At 35.5% G+C, this 23,347-nt stretch overlaps 1 protein-coding gene and 1 long non-coding RNA gene across 7 annotated transcripts in view; one reads left to right on the top strand and one right to left on the bottom strand.

Moving 5' to 3' along the window:
• LOC108589410 (uncharacterized) overlaps nt 1-23,347 on the top strand; it is a 207,063-nt gene that overhangs the window by 161,716 nt on the left and 22,000 nt on the right. The window lies entirely within an intron of this gene.
• The window catches only part of SAMSN1 (SAM domain, SH3 domain and nuclear localization signals 1), a 555,105-nt gene that overhangs the window by 50,024 nt on the left and 481,734 nt on the right, over nt 1-23,347 (bottom strand). The window contains exon 1 of one of the 4 annotated variants that reach the window (XM_078358568.1): nt 3,311-3,418. The exons of the other annotated variants lie outside the window; for them this stretch is intronic. Coding sequence (XP_078214694.1) covers nt 3,311-3,367 — 57 coding nt within the window. The 5' untranslated portion in view covers nt 3,368-3,418. Of the gene's footprint in view, nt 1-3,310; nt 3,419-23,347 lie in introns of those variants that run through there. 4 annotated transcript variants of the gene reach the window in all.

The following is a 23,347-nucleotide window of genomic DNA, read 5'->3' on the forward strand; positions in this document are numbered from 1 at the left end:
GTATGTGTGTGTGTGTGTGTGTGTGTGTATTTTACCAATTCTCTTCCTCAATACATGTACAAAACATATATATGTATATATATGTGTGTGTGTATATATATATATATATATACATATATATGTGTTCTCATTTCCCCTGTGTATATGTGTGTGTGTGTGTGTGTTAAGTATAGAATACTTAACTACTATTCATCTTATTTCTTTTTTAATTGGAATTTATCTATATACAGTAAAGGGTTCTGAGACATGCATTAAAACCCTTAGAAGTTATTAATGTTCCAGTACATGCAATGGATTTCTTTTATAATAATTCTGCAAGAATTTACCAGTTTCTGTTACAGAATATCTCTGGTCTCTGGCTCTTAGCCTATACTATAAATGTCTCACAATACATTTGAATGTTACTGGTCTTAATTATGAGTTATTCAAAAGAGAAAACCTATACCAAAAATAGAAAAACAGAGAAATAAAGGATAAAAAATAGGGTACACTAATGATAAGACTACATATGGTAAAACTGCATTTTAACATGTATTTGGATTTACTCTTTTTAAATTCATGAATATATTTATTGATAAGTTTTAGGAATATAAGAAAATAAATTATTTTTGATATAGTTCTCAAAATCTATTGCTACATGTTACATACACGAATATTTGAAACTTCTCATAACTGTAGGACCTATTTGAATAATAACAAAATCTTTTTCCATTAACTTTCAGTTGAAAAACTTCATCATTTTTATTTGAGGTAACGTTAGTTATAATACACATTGCATTTGAATTGTCCATTAGGTAGCTTGAAATAGAAGCAATGATACTTAACAAAAGCTAAATAATTACATATTTTCTACCTTTTTAATATTGTCACCTTTTACCCTATTAAAGCATTTATAATTAAAAAAAAGAAAAGAAAATCGCTTTCAGAAATTCTGAGAGTATAGTACGAAGAGTTTATGTTTCTGGGTTAGGAAATGTAAACTAATGTCTGGTGTGTAGTTAATCAGTGAAGACAGTGATTCCCCATATTTCAGACCAATTTGTTGAGGGTTCTGTTTCTAGACATAGATCCTTTCTAGACACAATTCCTTTTCAGTAAATGAAAGGATTTGCACTCCTTTTTCTATGAGCCTTTTATTTATAGGGATCATCATAGCATCCACCTCTGCAAATTGTTTTTCTTTTTAGAAAGAGTCTTGCTTTGTTGCCCAGGCTGGAGTGCAATGGCACGAACATGGCTCACTGTAGCCCTCACTCTCCTGGGGTCAAGTAATCTTCCTGCTTTGGCCTCCTGAATAGCTGGTACTATATGCACGTGCCACCATGCCCAGCTAATTTTTGAATTTTTTGTAGAGATGGGGTTTTGCCTTTTTGCCCAGGCTGGCCCAGAACTCCTGAGCTCAAGTGACTCACTCACCTTGGCCCCCTAAAGTGCTGGAATTACAGGCATGAGCCCATGCACCTGGTCAGATACTGCTCTTTATTCATATAAGATGCAAAGAAAATTACCCAGCAAAATAAATGTGAATTAATAGGAAAGAAGGGTTATTTTAAGATATAATTACAAATGGAAAAATATCACTTCCATGTTAAAAGGGTCCAGTTGAATGTATGAAAAATATACCTGTGCATCTATACTCACATCTCTCTAAATTCATACAGAATGAACAATCTGTGTAATGAAAATAAGAATTCATTCATGACAAAACTTAGTGTTTTCAATGTGACTATTTTCTGTGATATGTTTTGCTCAATGATGTATATTTTTTCAAATATATTTTTTATTTTATGAATAAGGAGGTCAAGATTAACAGTATTCCACCTGTATTATAATAGTTACTGCTCTTAAGCCAAATGATAATGATAAAGTTTCATTTTGAAAATAGTTTAATGTCATAAATATGAGACTCACTATATAATACAGTCTTTAACAAATAATCTATCTTTAGATTTAAATACTTTGTGGAATATCACTCTCCATATCAACTTTTATGATCTTCCCTAAACCTGCTATTGTTAACTTTTTGTTGCACTTAATCAAGTAAATGTTATATTAAATTAATCTTAAATAGAAGCACAAGTCATGTTTTTAAAACTTTTTTTGTAATCTTTGGAAAATGTTACTTTGAGTTTTTCTTATATTAGAGAAAAAGAAATTATGATACATTATCTGGCTATATTTTAAACTAAAGAAGCCTGTCCATCCATTATCATGCATTTGTGTCAGAAAGGATTAATATTGAAAATCATTTATTCTTAGTTTCCAAAGATTGAAAATCATTTATTTTTGTTTCCTTCAGAAAAATTTGGATGGTAACTTCCAAAAACTTTCAAAATATTGACCATTGTTCAATGTCTCATCAATTCAAAAGGTCATAACCAATGAAAGAAACCAACTTCTTTCTCTGAAAATGGATGCCTAACAAATAAAGACTGACAGACAATAAATAAATTCTTTAAAAATATCTGGGCTCAGCTATTGTTTATCTCAGAAAGAGATTAAAAATTGTATTTACCTAAGAAAAGAAATGTACAGGTATTGGAGAAATTTTCTGACATTGATACTTTATGAATAGTTGTTTCATGTTATTAATAAATCTAGAGTTCTACAATGGAATCTAAACTTTATCCCATATTATACTTATTTTTAAAAGTAGCGCTTATTGTCAAGACAAAGAACAAAGTAACATCCCACATATTAACAATTTGCCAAATCTACCAATATATGGGGTTTTGATGCTTCTCAAAACACAGCCCAATTTTTTGTGTAGTAACAACATTCGTTCAAGACAGAGAATAGAAAATATACATCTCTAGAACAAGCTATCATAATTTAACATTCAGAAATGAGAAAAGCCTTCCATTTAACCACAACATTTCCATTTTATGACCTTCTCATAACTCTATCTTGAAGAACTAATCTTTTTAACAGATAAAATTCTTTCAGTAGACTATTGTTAATAGACGTTGACAATCTCACAGTCATTAAAAACATGCAAGGAGATTTTATAATATCAAACATCCAGAAACCACTAAATTGATTTTCTTGAAGTTGAGCTGAACTCAAACATCATTTACAGATGTAAATGTTACAATATGCACTATAAGACAAAATTACAGAGACAATAATTGCTAGGTGTGATTTAAAATCTAACTTTGCAATTTAATTTTTCTGTATTTGCCATAAGGCATTAAACCCTATGTTTGATTTATGACGAACAGATTAGAACATTGTGTGTGTTCAAACACATATGTTTTTATTTTCTATTAAATAGCGTGATTTTATTTAACTATGTATGAAATTACCTTACCTTTGGTTTTTGATGTTTCTCCTTCTCTGAAACATTGGACGGCTTTCTCTTGAGCATGTTGAATTCAGACTACTAGTGAGTGCACTTTCTGCTGTTACAGAAACAACTGAAAACAGTCAGCAGTGTGCTGTCTAATGTACAGCATCAGATAAGACTGAGCCCAGGGACCCGCCACTTCCTCCTTTGGTCAGGATATGACTTCAACATTTACATGGGTAATTTTTTTTTTCTTACGGTAATTATTTGGTAACTCTCTATTGTCTTGCTATATTCTATGAGGTATGTTCCAAGTCTCACACTTAGACACACCTGCAGTTATAAGAGCCGTAAGGATTCCAAAACAAAACTCATTTTCTTGGTTTATATAAAGGTAAAAATATACAATGCATTCCATAGGTAGAAAAATGAAAAATCTGAGCCAATAACTGAAATAAAACTTGAAATGTTGGCTTTCTGTTATTTTTAAAAACATAAAAGAATACTCAAGGTAGTCAGTTTTATATTTCTAAATAAACACTATTAGAAGATAAAATAAGTTAGACCTTAAACAATATTAATCCTACTCATAGCATGTATGAATATACTTTAAAATTCTAAATATAAATGGGAACATGACTCCAAAAGTAAATGCTTATGCATATGTTACTTTTCTAATGTACTAAGATGTGGTAAAGTCCTAGTTAACAAAGAAATCAATTAAACAGAATCCCCAATTAATCATATGTCTTTGTGCTACAAACTATGCCATATTCTGATCATTGTTTTCTTGGCGATGATCCAATGGATCAATGGTTTCTCCAAATAAAACACCCAGAGTATCTATTTAATAGGCCTAGAAGACCTAATATGACTTATTAAGAGTTTCTCATCAAACTAAAGGTTGTAAGATGTTTATTATAATGTCAAAAGCAAAATACCCAGAAGTAAAAGCAAGCAGTTCAAGCTTTCTTGTTAAATGGGGATTTATCAAAGGGAGACTTGCAAAATATATGAAATTCTGGTTCTATTTGAACAACCCATATTAAGAAAATAAACTTAGATTTCTGTTTATAAATCCTCTGAGTTGAAAAGCAGTAGTGCCATATTCTTAATCAGCAGCTTGTCCGGGTGACAAATCAACTGATTCTATTTCTCAAACTTCCCTCATACCTCTAAGCCCCTCCTCCCTGAGGCTCAAATTTTACCAATTCATTTAACAAATAAGATTCAAATTTCAATAATTCATTTAATAAATATTAAATTGATCGTCTATTATGTGCTATTTGACAATATGTCAAACTTCTTGACTAGTTAAAAACGACCTGTTTTTGTTCTATAACAGAATTGAAGGAATACACTTTTCAAGATTATGGTTAATATGCCTATTATTTTATTACCAGATAATAAAAGCAGACTTTTATTTTTCAGAATTATTGAGCTAGTATTTTCAAAATACTGACACAGAGAGATAACACTGGAAAACCTGAGAATGCTGAGGTTGGGTAATTCCCTAGAAATACATCCTTTAGACTTTCAGTTTGGACTTGGGTTAAGACAATAGGCTAGGAAAATCTCGTTCATCTCTTAAGAAATTGAAAGTCATAAAAAATACATTTTTAAGTGAACCATTTGCACCCTCCATACCCCCTTTTCTTCATCTATAAATAAAAATATAATTTTGGAATTCAATCAGTAAAATGAGGATGATAATGCTTATACTTACTACATGGAAAGAGTTTTGTTGACAATAAAAGGAAATATCAATAAAGGACATACTTATTAGATGATTCATCATTTCAGTAATGTTTCATGTCAAAAAATGTTTGTAAACTTCAAAGAGGCATAAAGTTTCAACAAGTTTGAGGTGGTGCGTGTTATAGGTTATATTTCTCCAATGTTTCTATAATACAATGCTAAAAAATAGAGAACACTCATATTTATGAGACCCACATCTGGACTAGATGCAGTTTTTTAAAAGTGTTATATTCAAGCAGCTTGAAAATAAAAACCTCCATTTACGATCTCTAGGCACTTCGCCATTGTTAATGTTAGAAGAAATATTTAAAATGTAAGCAAAATAAGAATTTTCCTTCAAGTACAGGTGGAAAAGGAATTTTCCAATATTTCTTTCACTCAAGAAAAATGTTTTGTGGGGGTTAAAGGGCAGATACGACATTTGAGATCCCATTCATTATCTAACTATCTTAAACTTCTTGATCTCCAAAAAGATCAAGTGACAAGGTAGCAGATGTTTTTGTCAATTCTGTACTTTTTATGGAAGTTGAAGGACACCGAGCTATTTAGTGAGTGACACAGAGTGATCTAGCAAGCTCAAACATCACAGATGGACAGAACAAAAATGAAGAGTCAGTATTGAGCGCACCTAACTCCAGGCCATGATTAAACCGCTAGGAAGCCTGTTGCTTAACATGTGTTCTGAAATAGGGAAATTGCAAAAGCCCAGTCTTGGTGCTTAACAATACCTGAATGATCTTACATCGCAGGCAGGATGAAACTTTGTATACTAGCTCTGTGTCATGAATGATGTGTAAAAATTTTAACGAAATTACAGTCAAATCACAGAGAGCAAGGTGTATTTTTCAGGGAAATAAGGCGAGCCATAGAAGAATTGTCTTAGCAATCCAAACAATATTTATTTATGATTGCTAACACACAAATCATAAAATTTAAACATAGGTAGAGGAAAACTAGAGATCATGGGAAATTCAAAGTGATGACCTCAATTCTGAGACATTGAGGATCTCCATCTACATTTGTCTGCCTCGTACCATCAAGTTGAAGAATACAGGTAGATAGTAATTTGGATTAATCCTACTTTACATTTTATTTTAGGACATGTACATTTGTTCAATAGATGAAAGGTTTTAAGTCAAATCTTTTAGAATCAAACATTTTTTGACAAAATATATGAAATGCTGGTTCTATTTGAACAACCTATATTAAGAAAATAAACTTAGATTTCTGTTTATAAATCCTCTGAGTTGAAAAGCAGTAGTGCCATATTCTTAATCAGCAGCTTGTCCGGGTGACAAATCAACTGATTCTATTTCTCAAACTTTTATAGATTCTCTGCATTGCCCTAATAGTTAAAACTTCTCTAACATGTGGAGTTGGTTGGGCACAATCTTATGTATGCCTTCATGTATTGCTGGGACAACCATGACCAAGAGCAATTGTTTTAACTCTAACGGAAAATACTCCTAACAAAGTATTCCTCAAGTACTTTGTTAGAGGAGGACAACAGAAAGACATCTTTCAAGAAATTAAAAATAAGCAAAATAAGATTGTCATCACAGAATCCAACTCTGAAATTAACATTTAACATAAGAAAATCATTTTATTAAAAAAAAAACTGTATTCCATGCAAACCTGCAGAATGTAGTCATCTATGACTAAGAAAAGCAGTCAATCATAAAAGTAATTTAACTTTGATAATTCCTCTCTTCTTTTTGGCCCTGTCAGAGTAGGCTTCTTTCTATAGTACAGGGAAGAGAATTTTATACAAAGAAGTTGAGTGCAGATATGATATTGTGTTCCTACCTGTTTGCAGATTCATGGAAGTGGAGATCCTACAATATCATACAAACTCTACCTTACTCAGGGTATTCTGAAATAAGTACACACTGGCATCTGATGAGATTCTATACAGTTCTGTATTTAATAATTCAGATGTTGGTGCAAAGCTATATAGAGGGGCCTGGGTGTTGTACCCTCCTCCAGTTATCTAGCGTATTCTTACCATATGTGGATCAAATACCTCAACATCTCCTTATTTGGATTTGGGAGTTTAAGAGAAATGATGGGACGGATATTCCCCCTGGCCTATGGGAGGGGTGAAGGAAGTAGGGAGACAGTTGCTTCCTCCTGAATCTCCTATATTTCTTAACTCTCTAAAGTCATTTACCCATTCTATCTGTGGAGTTCCTGTTTACTAATTACTTTCTCTGAGGGACCCAGCCTCTACCCTGCTCTTGAAATCCCTTCTAAAGTTTTACTAATTTAAAAGCTGTGCAGTCGCTTTTCTGCTTCTCCTGGTGACCTCCTCTGAGAAATGACAAGCTCATGTTTTGGGGAGATTAGGGGAAGATAAAATTCTGATTCTATTAAAAGGAAGTAGAAAGAAGATGGGAGCTACTGAGGTTTGCCTTTTTCAACAAGACGTGAAATCAAGCATATCTAACACAAGGGTTAATTTCTTCTAAAAACCTGCCTCAAGTCTACATGATAAATTAATATTTTGCCTGGTAATTCTTATAAGGCCTTGCCTGAGTTTCATTGCAGAGTGTTCCTACACATTCAACTAACAGTGATGAGGTGATGTCCAAACCAATTCTAAATAATTAGGGAGGTTAGGGAGACTCTGAATTCATTTACCTCACATAGAAAAAGGACAATAACAGAGACAAATGCTGGAAGTATCCATTCAAGTATTCAAGAAAAAGCGAGCTCAAGAAAAAGATTAGTTCAAGAAAATGGTGAGTTCTAGAAAAAGAGTTCAGTGAACTTGAAGTATCTTAACTCTCCAGACATGCAATTTTAGCTGGATTTCAGTAAACAAAAGATGTGTTTAACTATGTCCCTTTGTTTTGATTTTAAGCTCTATGAATAAATGATGATTTGGCTCCTTGGGTGGATATGTCTACAGGACACAAAGGCTGCATTCATATGGACATCAAGTATCTGGAATCTGTGATTGCTATTTCTCATTATAAATTTAAATACTGCCATTGTGGTTAATTAGAATGTGTTCCCAGAAAACGATCCACCCTTGATATGCTCAAAATACTATGTTTCTGAGAAGTTAGAGTTGCTAGTCAAACCCTGGATATCTTGGGAAGCCTCTTGGAGAGCCTAGCCTGGGAACATTACTGCTTATCTTAAATTTCCAAAGAGATAATGTAGCATATTATCTCATTACCTTGGTTGTAGAAGAAACAGATAATTGGGGTAAATTAAAAGGACCAATGTTCTAAGATGAATAGTGAACCTAAAGATTCATAAGGGATAAAACTGCTTTGAAGAGACAAAGGACTCCATAGATTACATGTATGCCTTACAAGATGTTTGAATGTAAGAGAAGACTGAGTACCAAAACTGAGTAGTATCAGTTCAAAGTGAATGGAAAAATTATGGAGGCTGACAAAGTTTAAGATTCAAAATGAATGCAGATTACTCAGATTACTTCAATAAATTACAAGTATTTCATTTCTAAGTGGCTTTAAAATCATATAAGGGTCAATTTCTGGGGTTGGCATTATAAATAATGATAAAATTTAATCCATTTATGATTAAAAGTTATAATATTCATGAAGTAATCTTATTCTCCAAGTTAGTAATATTAATAATTACTGTCATCTTGAGTGTTTATTGCATAATAGAAATTTTGCTGTGTGCTTTATAAATATTTTCAATATAATCTTCACAAAAATCTTCATGAGTTGGTACTAATGTTATTATCCTCAACTTCCCGGTGGGGTTTGGTAACATGTCTAGTTTGCACAGTAGGAAGTGGTGGAGTCAGGATTCAGTCCAAAGCCTCAGCTCATAACCATCGCTCTATGTCACAACTAGATCTTGGCATACCTAAATACCTGGCATAAAATGGGAGTGATTAATTTGACTGTTGGGGTCAGGAATGCTAAGGGATAGGAGGAGGGTAATACTGAGCTGCTGGCTGCTGGTTGAAAAGAGAATTGGTTCCATCATTACATGTGTAAAAAAATTTGAAACCAGTAAATTTACAACCAATCCAGAACCCTTTCTATAATTAATACTCAGCACCATGGGGACAAAAATGTATGTCAGGCCCTTCTCCAACCCAAGCGACCTCATTGTGACACTTACTGGCCCTCAAGTCTACCCTCGATGACAATCATTGTCTCTAATTTTATGCTTACAAAAATGGGTGTAGGTAATCAGAGTAGAAGCACAAATGAGACTTATGATATGACACTTGATGATATTCCTTTCTATGAAGTTCCTTGGTGCTGTGGTCTGAATGTTTCTGTGGTCCCAAAATTCATATGTTGGAATTCTCACCCCACAAGGTGGAAGGTAATAGTACGTAGAGCTTTTGGGAGAATTAGGTCATAGGGATATGATTAGTGGATCATAGTGCCCGTATAAGAGTCTGCAGAGACATCCCTCACTACCACTTTTCCATAATGTGAAGACATAGCAAGAAGATGCCATCTATGACCCAGGAAACAGGCCCTCACCAGAGGAGAAATCTGCTGGTGCCTTCATCATAGACTTCTCAGCCTCTACACTGTAAGAAATGAATTTCTGTTGTTTGGAAGCTACCCCAGGTTTATGGTATTTTGTTAGTTCATTTGTCCAAATGAACTAAGTCATCTGTTTTCAATAAGGCATCTATCTGTAAAGTTGCTACCATAAGCACATTCCATTTTCTCCTTGATTTGGAGGTTTATCTCTCCAATTTCTACTTCTAAAGAGTGTTTATTTTTCCCTCAATCTTTGGCTCTTAATTTTGCTTTTTTGCTTGCCTCAGTATCAAATCCAAATTGCGGTTATCATCGCCACATTTCTACAACATTGTTCCTTTCTACATTTCTAAATGTCATTTAACGTTTTGCAAATATCATAATGCTTGCACTAAAAAAGTTAGAAAACACAAGCACCCTCCTCAAACCTCTATTCCTAGACTTACTATTTCAACTCTTTTCCTTATCCTTCCAATTAAAAAAAAAAGTTTCTAATTGGTTAGATATATTTTTCTAAATAATAGACCAGTATTTTCTTATTTATGCATTAGGCATTGTCTACTGATTCCTGATTTTGTCCTTGAGAATCTGTACTCTTCTCACTTCCCAACTCCCTTACAATTATTTTGTTAAATCATTAGTCACTCTTTACATTATCATGATGCAAATAATATCATTCCTGACTGAGACAAATAGTGTTTAATGCTTCATGTTTCTTTGTTACTTATTTTTGGAATCAATAACTGTCTTTCTGTTTATATGATTGGCTCTCTATATGTTGTTAATATTTCTCAAGTGCTCTGACAAATATTTCAAGTGATTTCTTTCAAATATTTAATTTCAAACATCATACTTGTCATTTCATTTCAAATGCTCAAACACTTTAGATGTTTTTTTCTGTTCTAATGTGTGCTAATGTAGTTTAGCACTGTAATGTTCTCCACTGAGGATGGAATGGAATTTCTCCTTAATTGCTTCCAGTCCTCTCTGGCTATGGTCTCATATCATCTTTCTTTCTTGTCTACTCTTGCATTTGCAGAAACACATCTCCGTAACAGAAAGAGGGCACTTACATCCTTTTAGATCCTTCACAGTTGAATGCTATGTTGATTTGAAATTGAATTCTAGCCTGGAAATCATTTTTTCTCAATATCTGGATGGCTTCTCCAGTTGTCTTCTAGCTTTCGAAGTTGTTGAAAAGTCTGCACAAACCATTGTGATTCCTGGATTGTTGTGCATGGACTGTTTTTCTCTGTCTCTTTTCTCTGTATTTTATTTGTATGTTTGGAATATTTTTAAATGTCATATTATGTGTCTTGATATGGGTTATTTAAAAACTTCTCTTCAGGGCTATTTTCCCTTGATAAGTTCTTCATCTCTCTTTGTTCTCTCCTTCTGTAAACTGATTAGTCCAATATTGAACATACTGGACTGATACTCTCATTTTATTATATTGCTCTCTGTTCCTTTATTTCCCAGGAACATTCCATTACTCTTTCTACTAATTACAGTAATAAATATTTTATTTTAGTGAAAATTTTAGTTTTCAGAAATGCTAATTGTTTCCTTTTCATAACATTCTATTCTTAAGTTTTGGAAAGGCAGTTACATGTAATGGTTATGAGGGTGAACTTTAACCACACTGCCTAGGTTCAAATCCTGATTCTGTCATTTACCAGGGTGCCCTTGACAAGTCCTTTCCATAAAATGCACATGACAGTAATGCCTGAAAGAGATTGCTATGAGAATTAAAAAAGAAACTATTTATTACGGAGTTGTTCAAAAAGTGTCTCGCACATAGTAAATAAACACTAGGTAGTAACAAGCAAATATACAGAATATGTTCCATTATCTTTCTGAAGTTATTAATTATCATTTTTAGAATTTTCCTTGTATTCCCTTCATTATCTTGATTTATTCTGACTTCTGTTTGCTTTGATTTTAGTCTTTCATGTTTAGGCTGCTGTCAAATGTCAGGAGATTGTGCTCTGTGGATACATTACTAAGATCATGGTATGAAAAACCCAACTGGAAGTTCTATGTAAATGGGTGGGCTTGGCAAGTAATCAAGTAGCAAGGAAGCCTTTGGTTTTCTTTTTATTTTCTTTCTTTCTTTTATTTATTTATTTATTTTTTTGTGAGATAAGGTCTTGTTCTGTCACCCAGGCTAGAATGCAGTGGCACAATCACAGCTCACTGCAGCCTTAACCTCCCAGGCTCAAGCAATCCTCTCACCTCAGCCTCCTAATTAGCTGGGGTTATAGACATGCACCATAATGTCTGGCTTATTTTCTATTTCTTGTAGAGATGGGTTCTCACTGTGTTTCCCAATCTAGTCCCAAACTCCTGGACTCAAGTAATTCTCCTGCTTGGTCTCCCATAGTGGTGGGATTACAAGCATGAATCACAACTACCCCAAGGAAGGATTTTCATCAGAAGACCCTCAAATGACAGTTTCTGGAGTTCTTTTCTTTGAGAATCTGCAGATACTAATCTTCCCATGCCCTGCTGGACTGTGGAGAAAAGAAAGTAATTTCTTTGCTGCCTTCAAAGGCTGAGCCTCTCAGGGCCTCTGTGGTACACACTGACTCATTTTATTGCAGCCTCTTCATCTACAGCTTCTGAGATTGCAACTTACTCTAATTCTCCATTCACCTTTTAGTATCTAGAACATTAATTGACATCTTTTTATCCTTCTCCCAAATCTCTTTGTCTCTTGAGGTGTGTGACTTCTTGGTAATTGTATGTAGCTATTGGAACAAAGTCTAGTTTTGCCAACTACATTTCTTCACATTTTTATTAACTCCAACTCTTCCTTCACCCTGCCCTTTAAAACATTTGCACATCTTTATCTTATTTGCTCAGCTCCTAATCATCTGAAACATATCGCTAACTATGTAAAACTGATTCCTGTCAATACCACCCCTACCTTTCAATATTAAGACTGGCATAGGTACATAGCAGAATGACACAGCAAGAAGGCAAGACACACACGAAGCCTTTCCATTGAAGCCCATTTTTACCTTTACATGATTGTGCTCTCTCCATGTTTTCATATTCTTTTCATGACCAAAAAATACAGTATTCTGTGGAAGAGTTTGCCTTTTCATTCTTTATAAAGACTATAAAACAATCAAAACTCAAGTTTTTGTTAAAAATCTTCAAAATAATTTTTAAACTTAGAATATTATTTAGTACCACCTTATTGTGCCTCATTTGGCAGAAAGGAAATTCTGTTCGTATTATAATACTGACAGAACAACACATTGATGTAAATTTTTCACAGAAGTGCTTTGTTATTAACTTTTTTTCTGAACATAGTACACTTTGTGTTTAATATTAAAATCCCCTGCTTAATTCATACTTTATTCCCCAGAAGCAAAGAGGAAGGTAGATTGTACTGATCAATAGACCATGATTTCCTGTCTCTACCTTCTGAAGAAAAATGCAATTAAAAGAATATCATTGAAGAGATATATATGAGCTTCCTTTCCTCAGAAAAGCTATTCTTAAACAGGAAGAGCAAGATCATTTCTATTTCCTTTCTATTTTCACTCATCAGAAAAATTTATAGCAGATTCAAGAGAGACCAGATTCTTTTTCAGGCCTTATCATTTGAAACTACATTAAAGTTGTAAAACTATAGGAGATGGTAACTGTATAGTCTACTTAAAACAATCAAAAGCCCTGTATGATCTTCTTGCCATCAACTCTGAAACAATATAATTCTAAGATGAACTACTCCAATTGCATATCTGTTTAATTACGAATGAATAGAAAATAATTATGCTGGATATTTTTAATGTAAAAATGTGTATCACAGCAAAATCAAATGTCATATGTATATTACATAAATATGCATATATACATATGTAGATATGTATGTGTATATGCATGTGTGTGTTCATACACATAACATATATTAGGACAAGTTTCAATTAAATGGAATCCCACCTTTTCTTTTCAACATGAAGGGTTAATAAAAGAACTTCTTAGGAGACTGAGTATACTCTAAACAAGTACACACTGCCTTCTCTCACCCAACAGACACAAAGCAAGGTTTATGCATAAAGTGCAAAGCCACAGTGAGGCACACCTCCTTGGAAGCCTTCCTGCATTCTAATTTTAAAACATTTGCATGTGTCGTTTGTGGGAAGACAAAAAAAAAAATCAAGTGATCATTTACAGGATTTTAGAAACATGTTACCTGCAACTTAATTCTATTTTGTTCTCTAATAAGAAAACTTTTCCATAACATTTGCAGCTATGCTTATGAAAAATGAAAGAAAAATCTGGTTTTCTCTGTCAACTGAGTATATAATGAACCAAGTATCCAAGTTAACATCTGTGCCCAGCAACACTCTCCCCAACCAATAATAATTATGATAATGATGATGATGATTAACTACAAAATAATATCTGGTTGAAGAGAAATCAGATTTATTGTTGTTTCTAAGGGCATGTAATTCTGACCTCCTGAAATAGCCCCTGCAAGCAGTGAAACACTCAGACTACTAGTTTTCTGCTGAGCAGGCCTGGAAGAAGGGTCTGCTTTTCCTCATTCTGTCCATCCACGTCTATCCTGTAACGTGATGAGAGCGTGCGGACTTCGGAGGAATGATACAGATTTGAGTTTAGACAAACTACATGAACTTGAGCCTGATGTCTGTCCTCCCCAAGTCTCAAATTTCCTCATTAATTAAAAGGAGAAAATAACATTTCTTCATGGGATTGTCATTGGGATTAAATTATGCAATATGTATAAAGTTCCTGACACAGAGACAGCCTTAACAGATACTAATTCCATCCTCTCTCCTTCAGGGACAAAGGTAGAAAGCATGAGATTCCCAGGAATTCAAGTCCCATACTTCTAGGACATGGTTACAGTGTGACCCAGCTTCCGTAGAACATGTTCAACCCATTTTCAAACCCTATACACATATCATTGCTCTTTTAACCTGGTGTTTTCTTGTTGTCACATGCTATAATGATATTTGAATATGCTGTTTATCCCTGGCTACCAGTTAAGGGAAATTTCTATGGGGAATTCACTTCTGCTTTCACTTAGATTTAGAACTTAACTGTGGATTTCTAATTGTACGTGAAACAAACTCCACACTCTTTTCTATCACCAGGAAGGCTGGAACACCTCTAGCCTTTGCCTGTCTATGCCATTCTCCTCCTTTCTTTCTCTGACCTGGTCATACTGTCTTCTCTGCACTTGGACCACCAATCAGTTCTTTCTTATCCTGAGTTTTGTTCAAGTTCTTCCTTCTGCTGGAAGTGCTTTCCCCTTTACTTTTGACATGGCTGGCTCCTTGTCATTAAAGTCTGCTTTCCTTCAGGCCACCTGTCCATGGAGTTCCTGTGGTGTGATGAGAGCATGTGGACTTTGGAGGGGTGATAGCGTGAGGCTTCATGTCACCTCCACGAAAGGCTTTCTCCAAGCAAACTTATATAGGTGCTTGATTGTTTTTACTGTTTGTATGATTCACTAGGTTGTTGGTTTGTTTTGGTTACTGGAGAGCAGAAGTTAGGCCTATTGCTAGCACTAGCATAAAACCTGACACAGAGAGTGGCTCCGGAAATGTCTGTTTAATACATGAATATCTCAACTGTATAAATGTGCACATTGTAGGCCACCTCCTTGAACTGACAAGTAACAGAATTAAAATTACAGCATCCATCCCTCTCAAAACTCATAAGGATTATGGTAGGTAGAACAAAAGTTGAATTAGACAACATCAGAAAAAAATCCTGCAAAAATTTTGAAAAACACACACTACAAACTATTTAAAAAAATACTTTCTTCTGGGAGCAGTGGCTCATGCCTATAATCCCAGCATTTTGGAAGGCTGAGGGTGGATCCCACATGGTGATATCCGTCTCTAGTAAAAATACAAAAATTAGGCGGGCGTGGTGGCGCATGCCTGTAGTCCCAGCTACAGCCTGAGAGGCTGAAGCAGGAGAATCATCTCAACCCAGGAGGTGGAAGTTGCAGTGAGCCGAGATTACACCACTGCATGCCATCCTGGGCAACACAAAGATTCTGTTAAAAAAAAGAGAGAGAAGGCCGGGCGCCGTGGCTCACGCCTGTAATCCCAACACTTTGGGAGGCCGAGGCGGGTGGATCATGAGGTCAAGAGATCGAGACCATCCTGGTCAAAATGGTAAAACCCCGTCTCTACTAAGAATACTTTATAAAATTAGCTGGGCATGGTGGCGCGTGCCTGTAAACCCCAGCTACTCAGGAGGCTGAGGCAGGAGAATTGCCTGAACCCAGGAGGTGGAGGTTGCGGTGAGCCGAGATCGCGCCATTGCATTCCAGCCTGGGTAACAAGAGCGAAACTCCGTCTCAAAAAAAAAAAAAAAAAAAAAAGAGAGAGAGAGAGAAAGAGAAATTCATAAGATATATCTCAAAATACCTTTCTAATGATGATAATGATCTAATATTGATCTTTATAACATTCTTTCTCAAGGCTTCAAAATCTTTTAACATAAATTATTTTATTCTAACTGCTTTCCTGTGAAGTACTTATTCTAATTTTTATGCACATGGAAAACTGTTTGAATTTCCTTTTCTACCAACTCAGCTCCTGATTCCAGGACTTCTAATTCTGAACCCACAAGTTTTCCTGCAAAGCATTCATTGAAATGAAATGTCTCCTTATCCATTGAAAGAAATTATGTCAGTCCCATCTCCACTAAAATCCTGGCCCTATAATTCTCTGAATATTAGAGCTTGACTTGTATTTGCCGACTCATCTTTGTGCAGGTGGTGTTTTTGAAAATTAACACTTCTCCTTTGGAAGAGAAAAGAAACTTTCTTCACAAGATAATAAATACATAGGGGGAAAACATGGGCTTTTGTTTTTCTAGTTTATGATGCAATCAGTATGTCATATGGTTCATGCAAAGGCAGTTTATTTCAGTCAGCAAAGGTCATCCCAACTGTCAACCAGTAGGTGAGCAGAGTCCACTCAGTAGTATCACCTTACCAAGGCAGCAATGGAGAAACTATAAAAGTTTCTTGCTGGTCTTTAAACCAGCATAGCTTTATCACCAGTTTGGAAAACCCTAACAAGCTTAAGAGTCTTTTCTATGACTGACTAAGGTCTCCACTAGTGAAGGTCCCTTGGCAGAATCTCTCTCTGTCTCTTCTTTTTCCAGAAACAGGTGCTCATCCAGGCTGGAATGCAGTAACACAATCATGGCTCACTGTAGCATTGAACTCATGGCCTCCAGCGATCCTTCTAGGATTCCTGAATTGCTAGGACTACAGGTGTGGGCCACCATGCCTGTCTAATTTTTTTTCTTTTCTGCAGATACAAGGGTATCCCTGTTGCCCAGGCTGGTCTTGATCTCCTGTCCTCAAGTGATCCTCCCACTTCTGCTTCTTAAAGTGCTGGGATTACAGGTGTAAGCCACCAAGCCTGTCCTCAAAATCCCTCTTTTAGATAGACAGAGATAAGAATGAATGGGATTTGAATTCTCCACAGGTATAAGATACTGTTTCTGGGTGCCTTCCAGCATTCTTGTCATGTTGCAAGATTTGGAAGGAGGTCTCACCTTATTTGTTTATAAATATTTACCAAATGTCTGTTATAGGCCTGGGACTCTATTAGGTGTCCAAAGATGGAAAGGTATGAGCTGTGCCTTCCAAGCCTTACATTTTAATAAGAAGACAGGCAGATCAAGAGATAATGAGAATCCAATGTAACACGTTCTATATCAATCTGAGGTGTAATAAACAGTGAAAGCATACATGGTAAATTGTTAATTTGCCTGGACAAGTTAGGCAATGTTTTACTAAAGAGATAATTCTTGGGAAAACATTTAGTGAAACAGGAATTTGTCAGGTGGACAAGAAAAATGGGGGACATATTCTAGCAATGGGCAGAATATATGATAAGATTAGAAGGATGAAAGTGTTTGTTACTGAAACCGCCTTTGCAAAATCATGACAGTAAGAAATCTGACATAGAATCCATCTTGCTTCTGACCTCCAGGCTGTCCATGGTCATTCCTGGATTTAGGCCAAACTAATTTTGGGAACAAGTTAGTTTATAGTTTAACCTTAGAGCAAAGATGATAATAGCCCTTCCCAAAACTAAATTGTCTTTGTAAAACTAATGAAAGCCCACAATGTTAGACTTATGAAAGGGGCTTGAACACTGATAAGATCGGCACAGTTTCTATAATCACTTGCTGCTCAGGGGTCATATAGTCAGAGGTCACAATATTTATGACTTCCCCAATTTCTCCTGTAGATAACGTCACTATTGTAGAGTCTAAAGTGGTTTTTTTGAGATATCTTTCAGACTGCCCCTCCAGACTCAGGACTTATGACTCTACTGGTCAAGTGGCCTCATCCAGAGGCAGACTCAATGCCCAAGGATCATTTTCTACACCCCTATGATTTCATTCCCCAGCCAATCAGCAGCACTCATTCCCTAACCCCTGCCCACAAAATTGTCCATAAAAATTGTCTCCAAGCCTTTGGGGAGACTGATTTGTGTAATAACTCTGGTACTTCCACATGGGCTGGACTCTGTCAGTTAAACTCTTCTCTACTGCAATGCCACAATTTCAGTGGATTGATGTTGTTTGCCTAGTGGGCAGGAAATCCTATTGGGCAATTACAATATGGTCTGGAACTGAGGAATAATTCCCTACATCAAGTGTGTATGATAAACAAAGAGAAAGACATGGGAGGGGGATGGAGGTGCTAGTTTATGGCCAGGTTCTGAAGCATTAGAATGGCATGTGTTATGGGTTGAATTGTATGGTCAAAAAAGATATGTTGAATTCCTGACCCCCAGCACCTCAGAATGTGACCTTATTTGGAAATACAATTGTTGTCAATGTAATTAGTTTAGTTAAGATGAGGCGATATGAAATAGGGTGAACCGTTAATCCAATAGGACTAGTGTCCTTGAAAGAAGAGGGAAACTTGGACACCTACATGCACAAAGGGATGACCATATAAGAACAAACGGGGAGAGACTTGCCATGCGAAGATGGAGGCAGAAAGTGGAATTATGCCACCATAAATCAAGGAATGCCTAATGCCCAGGGCTATCAGAAGCTGGAAGAAACAAGGAAGGAATCTCTCCTAGAGGCTTTGAAGAGAGCATGGCCCTGCCAATACCTTGATTTTTGACTTCTAGCATCCAGAATTGAGATGGTAAGATGCTGCTGTAAGCCACGCAGTTTGTATGACTTTGTTATGGCAGCCTTGGGAAACTAATATACTATGCTAAATAGTGTAGAGTTGAACATAAGGTGATTATGTATACATTTATATGGGGGTGGGGAACCATCAAAGAACCATTGTGAAGCAAGAGAGGGACACAGATTTGTGGTGAAATAAAAGTCACCGACTGAAATGTGGAGCATGGAATATAGATGGAAGAGATATATCTTTCTTCTAATTATCAAAATTTCCAAAGCTTGTTGATCACTAAACTTCCTCAGTGCTTTCTTGTCTATGAAACAGACATACAGAATTCAGAAAAGATCACCCCTCTTCTTCTCTCAGTTGGATCCAAAATGTTGTATCAGAGCTCTCCTGTCTACATAATGTTACCCGAACCAAGAGACATGCTTTGAAGTTTAATCCTGCCACATTCCCTTATTGAGTGATGGGAATGTCACTGTGAAAAATGACAGTACTAATATTATTATATGGACTCAACATAATTCAGATATTGATATTTTTATGATTAAAAAATTCAGTTGAAAGCTCATCACCATAAAATGAATAAAATTAATGTTCTAGTATCAAGCCATTACTTCCCAGAATTATTTTTCTTGATCTTTATCCCAATTGAAAAATGAATTCACATCCATATCTTGAAATATCTACTCCCATATAAGTAAAAATCCTAGGAAGCACTCTACAAGTAAGATCATACTAAGGATACCATAATACAGCTGTAATTTTCTTTTATATGTATTTTCTCCTATGTCATAAATTGTTATGATAATTGGTAACTTTAATGAAAGCAAATGATTCCTTTTTAATTTGGGTAGATGGTAGTCCAACGTATGATGTTCCTAAGTCTAATACTTTCTAGCTATTTCTAATTGTGGATAATTTAAATAGTTCTTATTATGAATGCAGAAAAATTGAGTATGTTTTCAGTATTTCAAAGGACATAAATGCACATGCACATACTTTACAAGTCATATATCTTTACTGAAATGTCCGAATTCACTAGAGAGCAGGGAGACACTGCTGAAGCATTCTATTTCACATTCTGCAATATCATCATAACCTCCTGAGACACAGCATGTTGTCTGTGCATGTATGAGTAAATAATTTAGCCACTATAAGATATGACCCAATATATCTTTCATTTCATTTACTGGACTACCATAACTGACACTGATGCCAAAATATTAATTATATGGCATAACCAAAAATGTAAAGTATATGTTTCTAGTTCAATTATATTGAAGGAAACATTTAACATGACTTCACTTTGTTTTGAACATGAATTACACATGATGTCATTAAATTAAGACTTAGTATGAAAAACTTTTGTGCACACAATTTGTTATTCAGATGTTTTCGGTACTTTTATGTAAAATCATAAAATTTATTTAGGAAAGTTAAGGCTCAGAGAAGAGCTGAAAAAGCTTGACTTAAGGGGGAAGAAAGTAAAGCTGAGAGCAGCATGGTGTCTAGAGTCCAGGTGTCTTCATTTGTGGTACAAACGAAGAGTCATACGCTTATCATGTGAGTGACCTTTTTCCCCAGTGACTAACCCCTGGATACAGAAACAACAGTGGTTTCTATACTTAGTGATTCCTACAAAATGATATTTTAGAGATATTAGTGGCCTTAAACAGAAATGCACATAATTTCTCACCCTGCAAATCAAATGTTCTCTAAGAAAATAACAGATATACAATACTTGGAAGGAGTTGTAAATGCCTCATCTCAGCAATTGACATATGTGTCAGCATAAGTAGTGGTAGAATTACCTAAGCAGGAAAAGACTCAGCAAGGATATAGGTACAATTAAGAATAGTAGCAGAAATTAACCAAAAATAGCCTATATCTGCATGGGGTGGTCAAGTTAGGTATACTTACCTACCTACTGGCATTCATTCATTTTGTCAGTCTTTCACCCCAACACCATTTTTGAGTTCCTACTATACGTCTAGCGTTGGTAAATATATTCGTTTTTTAAAAGTTTGATTTGCTTACAATAGCTGGACTTTTAAAATGAGTAATGTCTGGTTCTGAACCCATGCAATTGATTTCAAATCAGATAATCTAAGAGGACCTTAGATGCCTCCATACTGACTTTAAAAAGAATTTTATGGAGATGCAGATGGAGGATATGGATTATATGTTTAAAAGCCACCATTTCTCATGCTCTCATACTCAGTCTCATTTGTTACTATAGCATAGAAGTAGATGAGAAGAAGGAAGATTTCTTGGAAGAGAAAAATGAACAAAATTGGCAAACATTTATTGATAATCTGCTATAGATTACTGCATCTCACTAAATCCTCTTAAAAACAGTATCAAGTGTTATTATCTCCTGTATTGCAAAGAGGAAGCTGAGGTACAAAATGGCTAACTCACCTAAAGACAAAAAGCTATCAAGTAGTCAAGAGTTAAACCCAGGCCTGTCTGACACCACTATACCGCAATGCCAAACCTGTTACTCAGAATAAAACTTACATGCAAATTAGTAGAGAAAGACAATAAGCCCAAAGCAACTCCATGCATTTCTTTAGCAGTTGGCTGTACATCTAAACCTTGATTTTATAATTAAAGAAAATAGCCTCTTTATCCTTTCCCTCCTTCCCTTCTCTACTTTCTTTCATTTCATTTTCTACTTTGTAATTCCTTTCCAAGTGCTCACTATCCGGTCACCTTCTCCTAAGACCCAAGGTAGTATTTTTCCGGAGCAATCAGAGGAGGAAACCAAAGCCTTGCGAGAATCACTTCAAATCCACTCAGGAGGAAAAGTTGTAGCATGCATAAGTTTCCAAAACAGTGTTCAGGCTTCAAATGAATGGAAAAGTAATGGAAATTAAGCAGAGGGACATCAAAAAGAATACACCAGGGAGCTCGTAAAACCTAGAAGAAAAAGAACATGTTTTGGACTGGGTACAGTAGCTCATGCCTGAGACAGGCAGATCACTTGAGGTGAGGAGTTCAAGACCAGCCTGGCCAACATGATGAAACACCCTCTCTACTTAAAAAATACAAAAAGTATTTGGGCGTGGTGGTGCGTGCCTCTAATCCCAGGTATTCAGGAGGCTGAGGCAGGAGAATTGCTTGAACCTGGGAGGCAGAGGTGGCAGTGAGCCGAGATCATGCCACTACACCCCAGCCTGGGCAACAGGGCAAGACTATCTCAAAAAAAAAAAAAGAAAAAGAAAAAAGAACATGTTTTGATTTGTGTATATTATAGAAGGCCAACAAGATGCATGGAAAATATCTTCAACCACTCATCCTCTATTGATATCATTAGCATTTATACCAGGAGCCATGCTGAGAAGTTCAGAGACAGTGTTAAAGTGCCAAAACAAGTCAATAAGCTCAACAAAATGCATCTCATATACATAAATCTACAATTGCCGCTGGTTTTGTGATGCAGCTTTCTGAAATATGTATTTGTTTCCTGGGTTCTTGGCCTCCATCTATATGCCAAACAGAGAACATGGGTTCTTGGCCTCCATCTATATGCCAAGCAGAGAACCAAGCATCAGCACATAAAATATCTCTTAGCATCCTAACCATAAGTCTGGGAGAAAAGCTGTATTTTTCCTACCACACAGAAAAGGGACTGGGGACCAGAGAGTAGTATGACTGGATGTCATGGATCCCAAATTTAAACACAGGATTCCTTCCTTTAAAGTCTAGTGGTCTTCCCCTTATACCATGCTACATAAACTTATCAACATCATAATGAATACAATGCTAGCCAAACTAAAAGTGCAAAAATGCTCTGAAAATAGGAGCTTAATAAATATTTGGTAATTGGTAGATTTGTTTAATTTCAAAAACAAATCAACATACCTTGTCTCCTTGCCAAGTGGACATATGTCTAGACAATGAAAGTAACAGAAACATGTAATAATTTATTCACTTCCAATTACCAATCTACAGATGGACTTGCTAATTGATTCTGTTTTTGTTACTAGTAAAGACATAATCTTACCTTTTTAACGGTTTTCCCGGATACACAAAGGGCAAGCTGCTACTGTAGTGGACAACTCATTGGCAGTAACCACACTTAAAGTCAGTTGTGTTTTAGTCAAAAGAGACTCTTCTCCACTTTCATCTGAATTGAAGTAATGCACAGTAAATATAGCTATCAAATTTACTAATTGTGTTGAATAAGGATATCCAAGTGTTGCAAGACCGTCAGAAAAGCACATTACAACAGCTAAGTACCCAATTTCAAAAAGCCTTTTAACATAAGTATTTCAAAATCATTAATTTTGTTGCCATTTAACACTAGTGATTTTCATTTCCCACAATCTATTCTGACATTTAAAGGAACATTTTAAAAGTATCTCTTGCATAATATAAGCCTACCACCTTATAATGCTACTTAAAATTGACTTCATTTTACAAAGGTAAAGGCAGAGGGAGGTTGACTCATGAGAAATCAAATAAAACCAAGGAGGGGGGGTCTCATTTTGTTGCCCAGGCTGGGTTACAGTGGCATGATCTTGGCTCACATACAACTTCCACCTCTTGGGTTCAAGTGATTCTCTTGCTGCAGCCTCCCAAGTAGCTGGGATTACAGGTGTGCACGAGCACACCTGGCTAATTTTT

The sequence above is a fragment of the Callithrix jacchus genome, chromosome 21 (assembly GCF_049354715.1).
Source record: "Callithrix jacchus isolate 240 chromosome 21, calJac240_pri, whole genome shotgun sequence".
In the NCBI taxonomy this organism is placed as follows: Eukaryota; Metazoa; Chordata; class Mammalia; order Primates; family Cebidae; genus Callithrix; species Callithrix jacchus.